The sequence below is a fragment of the Haliotis cracherodii genome, unplaced genomic scaffold, assembly GCF_022045235.1.
Source record: "Haliotis cracherodii isolate W230 unplaced genomic scaffold, xgHalCrac1.p SCAF_6, whole genome shotgun sequence".
NCBI classification, from domain to species: domain Eukaryota; kingdom Metazoa; phylum Mollusca; class Gastropoda; order Lepetellida; family Haliotidae; genus Haliotis; species Haliotis cracherodii.
Genome location: NW_027266319.1, coordinates 66,751,811 through 66,763,408, shown reverse-complemented (window position 1 = coordinate 66,763,408; position 11,598 = coordinate 66,751,811). Strand labels below are relative to the sequence as shown.

Below are 11,598 nucleotides of genomic sequence, written 5' to 3'. Positions count from 1 at the left end.
TTGTGTAAATTATTCAATTTATGTAACGTTATGGATTCAAGAATCGGCCACATTTTTTTACAACTGTTAAGTAAAATTGAAAACATTAAAGAGAACAGTTTGCTTATATCTGCGCTCTTGATGTATATTTTGTATAAAAGGTTTACGTATATAGTCATGTACCACCGTTGGAGAATAAACTTGATTGCTGTATTTGTTACCTAAGTCAATGTGAAACAGGTGAAGACGCTTTATACTCCTAATTACTTAATTACGAAGCTGTGACGTCCCATCGCTCTGCTGCATTTTTATGTTGTCATATTCGAGACTATTATGCAATGGTTTCACCACACTGAGGGAAATATAGAACTTATGATCGTTTAAAATGAAAATGCAAATGTAAGCATTCCAAAATAATTATGTATATGGTCATAGAGCATTTCGGTTAAAACAACTGAGAGTAGAATGAAATCATTCTCTTTGGTTCGTTTGTTGATATTAGTTTCATTTCGGTCCCATTCGTAACTGTACTTTAGTTCTATTAGTTTAAGAAGCACATAAAATTGGTTTGAATAAAACTTCAAAAACCACAAATTTCACCCTATATTATAATGAACAGTAATAACCCTAGCTTTGTTGATATGTGTCTTAGGATATGATGCTTCCTCAGTTCAATTTAGAAATAATACTTCATTTTCAGTATGGTATTCTTATTATTTCAATTTTATATTTACTGAAACTAGTACTTGCAGCATGCCTACTAACAATGTCTGAGTTGTGTATTCAGGTCGTGTCGATGAGTATGAATGCCACCATACACAGGGACAAGACAATATCAACGTGAAGCATTCCTTTCACACTTACCGGTAATTCTACCTTTGTCATTGTGCATATTAATGCCAGCATAAAGGCCGGGCACCGTAGTGTGGAAGACATCTTTGTATGTGACAATGTAATGTACAACGAGGTACATGACAAAGTCTATGGTATTTCGGTATTTATCCGGCATAAATATAATTAAAACAAACGTGGATGATGATAATGTATTTATTATTAATAAACATTTTTTAATGTAAACATTATTATTTTTATTTTATTTAATTATTCATGTTTCTTCATTAGTTTAAATTATTTCGTTTGTTTCATATAAAAATTAACACAAAATAAACGTTTGGCTTCTCATGTTCCAAAGAAAGTTTAACATTGCTGAAAAATTATGACTATGAATGCTAAGTAATTATGTCTGCCATGTTACATCAGCAAATATATGCTCCTGGATTTGTCGCTAATAATTGTATTTTTTGTTACATTTTTTAAATATTTTATTTCATATCCGAACATGAGGCCCCGCAGGTATTACCGTTATACTATACATGCTACATGGGGGTGGGTACCTGTGTGGTTGTTTAACAAACATACGTACCTTGAGAAAGACTGGTACATGGACTGTGAAGTGTTGTCAGAGTAGCCCTGCCACTGCCCAGATCCCGTTCCATACATGCCGCTATTGCAAGATGTCCCGTTCGTCCCTCCGTAGTTACCATTGTGGTACCATCTCATGAAGGGATTGTTCATGCTCTGCCTCAACAATGCCTCGTCCAGTTTGTACGCGCGTCTCTCAGCTTCTGTGTAGGGCGAGTATATGGACTGGATGGTTGCAGGGTGATTGAAACCCATCCCTGGGTTCAGAGTAGCGGGTGGGGTACCCAGGTAACCGTTAGTCATGGGGTACATCCCAAACTCTCCCTCCTTCTTCCTCCCTCTTCTCCTGGACCTCCTCCTCTGCCTGAAGTCCCCCCGCATGAAGTCTTGTATATTGGCAGGGTGGATGGCCCAGTAGTTCCCTTTGCCATCCTCGCACCTCCCTGCCTTGATGAAACAGTCATTGAGGGACAGATTGTGGCGGACGCTGTTCCTCCAACCTTGACCTTTGTTCTGGTAATACGGGTAGTTCTTCTCAATCCAGGAATATATGGAACCAAGATTCAGTCTTTTCTGAGGTGATTCTAGGATTGACTTAGCTATGAGTGCAATATAGGACAGCGTTGGTTTCACATCGGGGTTATTTTTACCCGTTTCTTCGTCGTTCTTTTCTGTTGCCTCCACCGTCACTTCTTCCTTCTTGTCTTCCACTAGCTCCTCTTTATTCATCTGTGCAAGTCGTTCTTCTGTCTGTCCATCATGTTGTTCCGCGGTGAGACTCTGGTAGCTTGTTTTATATTGATCAGGATCGTGTTCCAGCTTTGAGACAGTGTTGTCCATCTCGTGGAGAACCTTCGGCTCCTCCACGTCATACCTTTGAACGAAGTCCAATCCATTTCCGATCGGGAGTTCGGGTTTTATCAACACCTGGTCATTTCTCTGTATGTCATACCCATTCAAATCCACCTGACGGCTCGGGACTTTGTAATAAGACGGACTGGAATTTGGCACGAATCCGGAATGAAAGAAAGTCGATTCAGCATATGTAGGAGGCTCTCGGGGAAGAAAGTTTGGCGACGTGTTGGGGGTGTTCATGTAATTTCCATAACACGACTCCGTCTCGGGATAGTGTCCATGATGCAGTTTAATGGTACCCGCATCATACCCGGGCGATGATCCGTATAGTCCTGTCTGATACCCGTTACCTTCAAAGGGAGAGTTCTGCATCGTGTGAGGAAAACTCGACAGGTTTTTCTCCTCTGTTTGAAAAACAGACGGCTCAAACCTCCTTCGTGACTGAATAACGCCAGGCTATGAAATCGCTATATGTGAAGCACTTTCTTGGGATACAAACTCATACACAGTGGACAAACTCCCACAATCTCCAGTAATTAAGCCCTATCAAACCCGAGTCGCCATTAAGAGCTAATACTTCGCGACCCGTAAAGAGTTGGCCCTACCCTGAATGAAATGGGGCTGCTGATTGGCTGGCGGTGTAATCAGTTCCTTTCCTTCAAGGCAGAGCCGTACGTTGATTGGTTGTTGTTATCGTACCGTGAGCGTCATTGGGTTTAGTCAAAGGGGTGGCCACGAGGGGCGTGACTGAGATTACTGGGTACATATCACGATAAGAGTGCTCAGTGCTTAACGCTTAACATAACAATAACACGTGGGGTGTATGGCGAAGGTGATTAATAGAGTATGTTGAAATTAGGTATCATTCGATAACAGTAATGTTGTTTTAGTTATCTGTACTTTATTGTTATTTGAATGAATGAAAAAGGAAATGCATGGTGTATATCCTTTTCATAGAATTGAGTGTTTACATAAATTCGTTTTGGGACAAAATTATCCATTTCTGTACTTTTGAAGGTGTTCAGAAGATTTTTTTATAATTTTAATAAAGATAATTTATTTATTATGTGTCATGTGTACATGCATCAATGAATATTATCAGCTATCCTTATAAGGTATTGCGAGTTACACGGAGTGCTTTTCAGTGAGTGAGTGAGTTGGGTTTAACGCCGCTTTTAACAGAGTGGTTTTCATCCTTTTTACGAGGTGATTTCCTTTTTTAAACTCAGAGGTAAAACCCGGATTCAGTAGGTACAGAATTAAAGTTGTCAGTAAAGAGACACACGAGGTTAATGGATAATCAATCAATTCTATTTAAACGCGCAGTTTTAGGTTTACAATCAAAACTTACAATAGGGCTTATAAATGGCAATACTAATTAATGGGCACTAGAGTTAATATTCATGCACTCACGGATGTTTCTAAATGTTCAAAATATATTGTCACTGTGGAGTGTTTAGAAAGAGGCCTGTCTCCTTTCCTGAATCCAGAATAGCATTGGAAGCTGGTAGGATTTCGGTGGCAGCCTTTTTCAAACTGTCCAGTACAGTATATGATGGAAGGATGGATGGATGTTTAGGGAGGGTGGGGGTGTACTGTTATCGGTATATAACAGTTACTGTTTATACTACAGCCCGTAAACGATGTTTTAGTACGGTCCGTACATAACGGTTTATACTACAGCCCGTGCACGAACATTTTACTGTTGTCCATATTTTACGGTTCCTATGAGAACATGTGCTAAAGGGAGGGAGTGAGTGAGTGAGTGAGTGAGTGAGTTATACCGGTATTTATCCCACGATCATAGGTGTCTGGTACGCCTCAAGGACGCAACCCTCATGGCATGTTGCTGACTGACCAAGGGCCAGGAACTGACCGACCACCCTCACTGAATCTGAGCATTCAGATGAGGAACACACAACACTGATGCCCTCGAGTTATCATAGGCTGCAGACATATGTTCAACACTTACTTGGAAGGGATCTTGCCACATAATCGTCATGGTCCAAACTGCACTGTCGAGCCCACTTGGCTGCATATTCTGCTATGTTATCATCCCACACCTGCAACACGAGTGATCCTGATCGCACCAGGTAAAGGAATCATGTATATTATGTTAGTGATGAAACACGAGTGATCCTGATCACAACAGGTAAAGGAATCATGTATATTGTGTTAGTGATGAAACACGAGTGTGAGTGATCACAACAGGTAAAGGAATTATGTATATTATGTTAGTGATGAAACACGAGTGATCCTGATCACAACCGGGAAAGGAATTATGTATATTATGTTAGTGATGAAACACGAGTGTGAGTGATCACAACAGGTAAAGGAATTATGTATATTATGTTAGTGATGAAACACGAGTGTGAGTGATCACACCAGGTAAAGGAATCATGTATATTATGTTAGTGATGAAACACGAGTGTGAGTGATCACAACAGGTAAAGGAATCATGTATATTATGTTAGTGATGAAACACGAGTGTGAGTGATCACAACAGGTAAAGGAATTATGTATATTATGTTAGTGATGAAACACGAGTGTGAGTGATCACAACAGCTAAAAGAATTATGTATATTGTGTTAGTGATGAAACACGAGTGATCCTGATCATAACAGGTAAAGGAATCATGTATATTATGTTGGTGATGAAACACGAGTGTGAGTGATCGCACCAGGTAAAGGAATTATGTATATTATGTTAGTGATGAAACACGAGTGTGAGTGATCTCAACAGGTAAAGGAATTATGTATATTATGTTAGTGATGAAACACGAGTGATTTTGATCACAACAGCTAAAGGAATTATGTATATTGTGTTAGTGATGAAACACGAGTGATCCTGATCGAACCAGGTAAAGGAATCATGTATATTGTGTTAGTGATGAAACACGAGTGTGAGTGATCACAACCGGGAAAGGAATCATGTATATTATGTTAGTGATGAAACACGAGTGTGAGTGATCGCACCAGGTAAAGGAATCATGTATATTATGTTGGTGATGAAACACGAGTGTGAGTGATCACACCAGGTAAAGGAATTATGTATACTATGTTAGTGATGAAACACGAGTGATCCTGATCACAACCGGGAAAGAAATTATGTATATTATGTTAGTGATGAAACACGAGTGATCCTGATCACAACCGGGAAAGGAATCATGTATATTATGTTAGTGATGAAACACGAGTGATCCTGATCGAACCAGGTAAAGGAATCATGTATATTGTGTTAGTGATGAAACACGAGTGTGAGTGATCACAACAGGTAAAGGAATCATGTATATTATGTTAGTGATGAAACACGAGTGTGAGTAATCACAACAGGTAAAGGAATCATGTATATTATGTTAGTGATGAAACACGAGTGATCCTGATCACAACAGGTAAAGGAATTATGTATATTATGTTAGTGATGAAACACGAGTGTGAGTGATCACAACCGGGAAAGGAATCATGTATATTATGTTAGTGATGAAACACGAGTGATCCTGATCACAACAGGTAAAGGAATCATGTATATTATGTTAGTGATGAAACATGAGTGTGAGTAATCACAACAGGTAAAGGAATCATGTATATTATGTTGGTGATGAAACACGAGTGTGAGTGATCACAACAGGTAAAGGAATCATGTATATTATGTTAGTGATGAAACACGAGTGTGAGTGATCACAACAGGTAAAGGAATCATGTATATTATGTTGGTGATGAAACACGAGTGTGAGTGATCGCACCAGGTAAAGGAATTATGTATATTATGTTAGTGATGAAACACGAGTGATTCTGATCACAACAGGTAAAGGAATCATGTATATTATGTTAGTGATGAAACACGAGTGTGAGTGATCACAACAGGTAAAGGAATCATGTATATTATGTTGGTGATGAAACACGAGTGATCCTGATCACAACAGGTAAAGGAATCATGTATATTATGTTAGTGATGAAACACGAGTGTGAGTGATCACAACAGGTAAAGGAATCATGTATATTGTGTTAGTGATGAAACACGAGTGTGAGTGATCATAACAGGTAAAGGAATCATGTCTATTATGTTAGTGATGAAACACGAGTGTGAGTGATCACACCAGGTAAAGGAATCATGTATATTATGTTAGTGATGAAACACGAGTGTGAGTGATCATAACAGGTAAAGGAATCATGTCTATTATGTTAGTGATGAAACACGGGTGATCCTTAGCAAAACAGCCGCTTTTAACATATTTTCATCAATAATTTCACGGATATCAAAGAAAAACATAATATAAATTATTGAATGAGCGAGTGAATGAAATTTCGCCTCTTTTGTATTTTATGCAACTGTGCAACGAAGTATTGGCGTCACATTGTTTGTCCATGTATCCGAGGTTAGAGCTCAGGGCATCAGGCATCAGGCAACTTATTACAAACATTAAGACAACGTGGATAATTGTGTAAGGGACAGTTACAATCACCTTTAACCTGATGCAGTGTTAACCACACCTGCAATACGTTCTCAAAACACCAGGTAGCATGCAGTCGGAGACCCGAGTATGCATGCAGTTGGAAACCCGAGTATACATGCAGTTGGAGACCCGAGTATGCATGCAGTTGGAAACCCAAGTATGCATGCAGTTGGAAACCCGAGTATACATGCAGTTGGAAACCCGAGTATGCATGCAGTTGGAAACCCGAGTATGTATGCAGTTGGAAACCCGAGTATGCATGCAGTTGGAGACCCGAGTATGCATGCAGTTGGAAACCCGAGTATACATGCAGTTGGAAACCCGAGGATGCATGCAGTTGGAAACCCGAGTATACATGCAGTTGGAAACCCGAGTATGCATGCAGTTAGAGACCCGAGTATGCATGCAGTTGGAAACCCGAGTATACATGCAGTTGGAAACCCGAGTATGCATGCAGTTGGAAACCCGAGTATACATGCAGTTGGAAACCCGAGTATGTATGCAGTTGGAAACCCGAGTATGCATGCAGTTGGAGACCCGAGTATGCATGCAGTTGGAAACCCGAGTATACATGCAGTTGGAAACCCGAGGATGCATGCAGTTGGAAACCCGAGTATACATGCAGTTGGAAACCCGAGTATGCATGCAGTTGGAGACCCGAGTATGCATGCAGTTGGAAACCCGAGTATACATGCAGTTGGAAACCCGAGTATGCATGCAGTTGGAAACCCGAGTATACATGCAGTTGGAAACACCAGTATGCATGCAGTTAGAAACCCGAGTATACATGCAGTTGGAAACCCGAGTAGACATGCAGTCGGAGACCCGAGTATGCATGCAGTTGGAAACCCGAGTATGCATGCAGTTGGAAACCCGAGTTTACATGCAGTCGGAGACCCAAGAATGCATGCAGTTGGAGACACCAGTATGCATGCAGTTGGAAACCCGAGTATGCATGCACTTGGAGACCCAAGAATGTATTCAGTTGGAGACCCGAGTATACATGCAGTTGGAAACCCGGATATACATGCAGTTGGAGACCCGAGTATGCATGCAGTTGGAAACCCGAGTATACATGCAGTCGGAGACCCGAGTATGCATGCAGTTGGAAACCCGAGTATGCATGCACTCGGAGACCCGAGTATGCATGCAGTTGGAAACCCGAGTATACATGCAGTCGGAGACCCGAGTATGCATGCAGTTGGAAACCCGAGTATACATGCAGTTGGAGACCCGAGTATGCATGCAGTTGGAGGCCCGAGTATACATGCAGTTGGAAACCCGAGTATGCATGCAGTTGGAGACCCGAGTATACATGCAGTCGGAGACCCGAGTATGCATGCAGTTGGAAACCTGAGTATACATGCAGTTGGAGACCCGAGTATACATGCAGTTGGAGACCCGAGTATGCATGCAGTCGGAGACCCGAGTATACATGCAGTTGGAGACCCGAGTATACATGCAGTCGGAGACCCGAGTATGCATGCAGTTGGAGACCCGAGTATACATGCAGTCGGAGACCCGAGTATGCATGCAGTTGGAAACCTGAGTATACATGCAGTTGGAGACCCGAGTATACATGCAGTTGGAGACCCGAGTAGAGTATGCATGCAGTTGGAGGCCCGAGTATACATGCAGTTGGAAACCCGAGTTTACATGCAGTCGGAGACACCAGTATACATGCAGTCGGAGACCCGAGTATGCATGCAGTTGGAAACCAAAGAATGTATTCAGTTAGAGACCCGGATATACATGCAGTTGGAGACCCGAGTATACATGCAGTCGGAGACCCGAGTATACATGCAGTCAGAGACCCGAGTATACATGCAGTTGGAGACCCGAGTATACATGCAGTTGGAGACCCGAGTATGCATGCAGTTGGAAACCCGAGTATACATGCAGTTGGAAACCAAAGAATGTATTCAGTTAGAGACCCGGATATACATGCAGTTGGAGACCCGAGTATGCATGCAGTTGGAAACCCGAGTATACATGCAGTTGGAGGCCCGAGTATACATGCAGTTGGAAACCCGAGTTTACATGCAGTCGGAGACACCAGTATACATGCAGTCGGAGACCCGAGTATGCCTGCAGTTTGAAACCAAAGAATGTATTCAGTTAGAGACCCGGATATACGTGCAGTTGGAGACCCGAGTATACATGCAGTCGGAGACCCGAGTATACATGCAGTCGGAGACCCGAGTATACATGCAGTCGGAGACCCGAGTATACATGCAGTTGGAGACCCGAGTATACATGCAGTCGGAGACCCGAGTATGCATGCAGTTGGAAACCAAAGAATGTATTCAGTTAGAGACCCGGATATACATGCAGTTGGAGACCCGAGTATGCATGCAGTTGGAAACCCGAGTATACATGCAGTTGGAAACCCGAGTATACATGCAGTCGGAGACCCGAGTATGCATGCAGTTGGAAACCCGAGTATACATGCAGTTGGAGACCCGAGTATGCATGCAGTTGGAGGCCCGAGTATACATGCAGTTGGAAACCCGAGTATGCATGCAGTTGGAGACCCGAGTATACATGCAGTCGGAGACCCGAGTATGCATGCAGTTGGAAACCTGAGTATACATGCAGTTGGAGACCCGAGTATACATGCAGTTGGAGACCCGAGTATGCATGCAGTCGGAGACCCGAGTATACATGCAGTTGGAGACCCGAGTATACATGCAGTCGGAGACCCGAGTATGCATGCAGTTGGAGACCCGAGTATACATGCAGTCGGAGACCCGAGTATGCATGCAGTTGGAAACCTGAGTATACATGCAGTTGGAGACCCGAGTATACATGCAGTTGGAGACCCGAGTAGAGTATGCATGCAGTTGGAGGCCCGAGTATACATGCAGTTGGAAACCCGAGTTTACATGCAGTCGGAGACACCAGTATACATGCAGTCGGAGACCCGAGTATGCATGCAGTTGGAAACCAAAGAATGTATTCAGTTAGAGACCCGGATATACATGCAGTTGGAGACCCGAGTATACATGCAGTCGGAGACCCGAGTATACATGCAGTCAGAGACCCGAGTATACATGCAGTTGGAGACCCGAGTATACATACAGTTGGAGACCCGAGTATGCATGCAGTTGGAAACCCGAGTATACATGCAGTTGGAAACCAAAGAATGTATTCAGTTAGAGACCCGGATATACATGCAGTTGGAGACCCGAGTATGCATGCAGTTGGAAACCCGAGTATACATGCAGTTGGAGGCCCGAGTATACATGCAGTTGGAAACCCGAGTTTACATGCAGTCGGAGACACCAGTATACATGCAGTCGGAGACCCGAGTATGCCTGCAGTTTGAAACCAAAGAATGTATTCAGTTAGAGACCCGGATATACGTGCAGTTGGAGACCCGAGTATACATGCAGTCGGAGACCCGAGTATACATGCAGTCGGAGACCCGAGTATACATGCAGTCGGAGACCCGAGTATACATGCAGTTGGAGACCCGAGTATACATGCAGTCGGAGACCCGAGTATGCATGCAGTTGGAAACCAAAGAATGTATTCAGTTAGAGACCCGGATATACATGCAGTTGGAGACCCGAGTATGCATGCAGTTGGAAACCCGAGTATACATGCAGTTGGAAACCCAAAAATGTATTCAGTTAGAGACCCGAGTATGCATGCAGTTGGAGACCCGAGTATGCATGCAGTTGGAGACACCAGTATGCATGCAGTTGGAAACCCGAGTATACATGCAGTTGGAGACCCGAGTATACATGCAGTTGGAGGCCCGAGTTTGCATGCAGTTGGAGATCCGAGTTTACATACAGTCGGAGACCCGAGTATACATGCAGTTGGAAACCAAAGAATGCATGCAGTTGGAGAAACCAGTATACATGCAGTTGGAGACACGAGTATACATGCAGTCGGAGACCCGAGTATGCATGCAGTTGGAAACCCGAGTATGCATACAGTTGAAAACCCAAGTATACATGCAGTCGGAGACCCGAGTATGCATGCAGTTGGAGACACCAGTATGCATGCAGTTGGAAACCCGGATATACATGCAGTTGGAGACCCGAGTATGCATGCAGTTGGAAACCCGAGTATACATGCAGTTGGAGGCCCGAGTATACATGCAGTTGGAAACCCGAGTTTACATGCAGTCGGAGACACCAGTATACATGCAGTCGGAGACCCGAGTATGCCTGCAGTTGGAAACCAAAGAATGTATTCAGTTAGAGACCCGGATATACATGCAGTTGGAGACCCGAGTATACATGCAGTCGGAGACCCGAGTATACATGCAGTCGGAGACCCGAGTATACATGCAGTCGGAGACCCGAGTATACATGCAGTTGGAGACCCGAGTATACATGCAGTTGGAGACCCGAGTATACATGCAGTCGGAGACCCGAGTATGCATGCAGTTGGAAACCAAAGAATGTATTCAGTTAGAGACCCGGATATACATGCAGTTGGAGACCCGAGTATGCATGCAGTTGGAAAACCGAGTATACATGCAGTTGGAAACCAAAGAATGCATGCAGTTGGAGACACGAGTATGCATACAGTTGGAAACCCGAGCATGCATACAGTCGGAGACCCGAGTATAAATACAGTCGGAGACCCGAGTATACATGCAGTTGGAGACACGAGTATACATGCAGTTGGAGACCCGAGTATACATGCAGTTGGAAACACCAGTATGCATGCAGTTGGAAACCCGAGTATGCATACAGTTGGAGACACGAGTATGCATGCAGCTGGATACCTGGCGTGGCGCTGTCATCCCTCAGATCCACGAAACAGGGCCGCTGACTTGCCGAACTTGATGAGAAGAAATAGTCAAAAGGGGTTGTGGTAACCAAGTGGCCTTTGACACCCGCGGTCATGTCGGGTCGTTGAGATCATGA

At 43.4% G+C, this 11,598-nt stretch overlaps 1 protein-coding gene across 1 annotated transcript; it reads right to left on the bottom strand.

The window, feature by feature from the left end:
• Positions 1 to 246: 246 nt before the first annotated feature.
• Positions 247 to 2,628, bottom strand: LOC139446620 (uncharacterized). The gene is made up of 2 exons (XM_071227901.1): positions 1,403 to 2,628; positions 247 to 331 (listed from the first exon to the last, which is right to left on the bottom strand). Exons 1-2 carry the CDS (start codon positions 2,626 to 2,628, stop codon positions 247 to 249), a joined length of 1,311 nt encoding a protein of 436 aa, XP_071084002.1.
• Between the last annotated feature and the right edge of the window lie 8,970 nt (positions 2,629 to 11,598).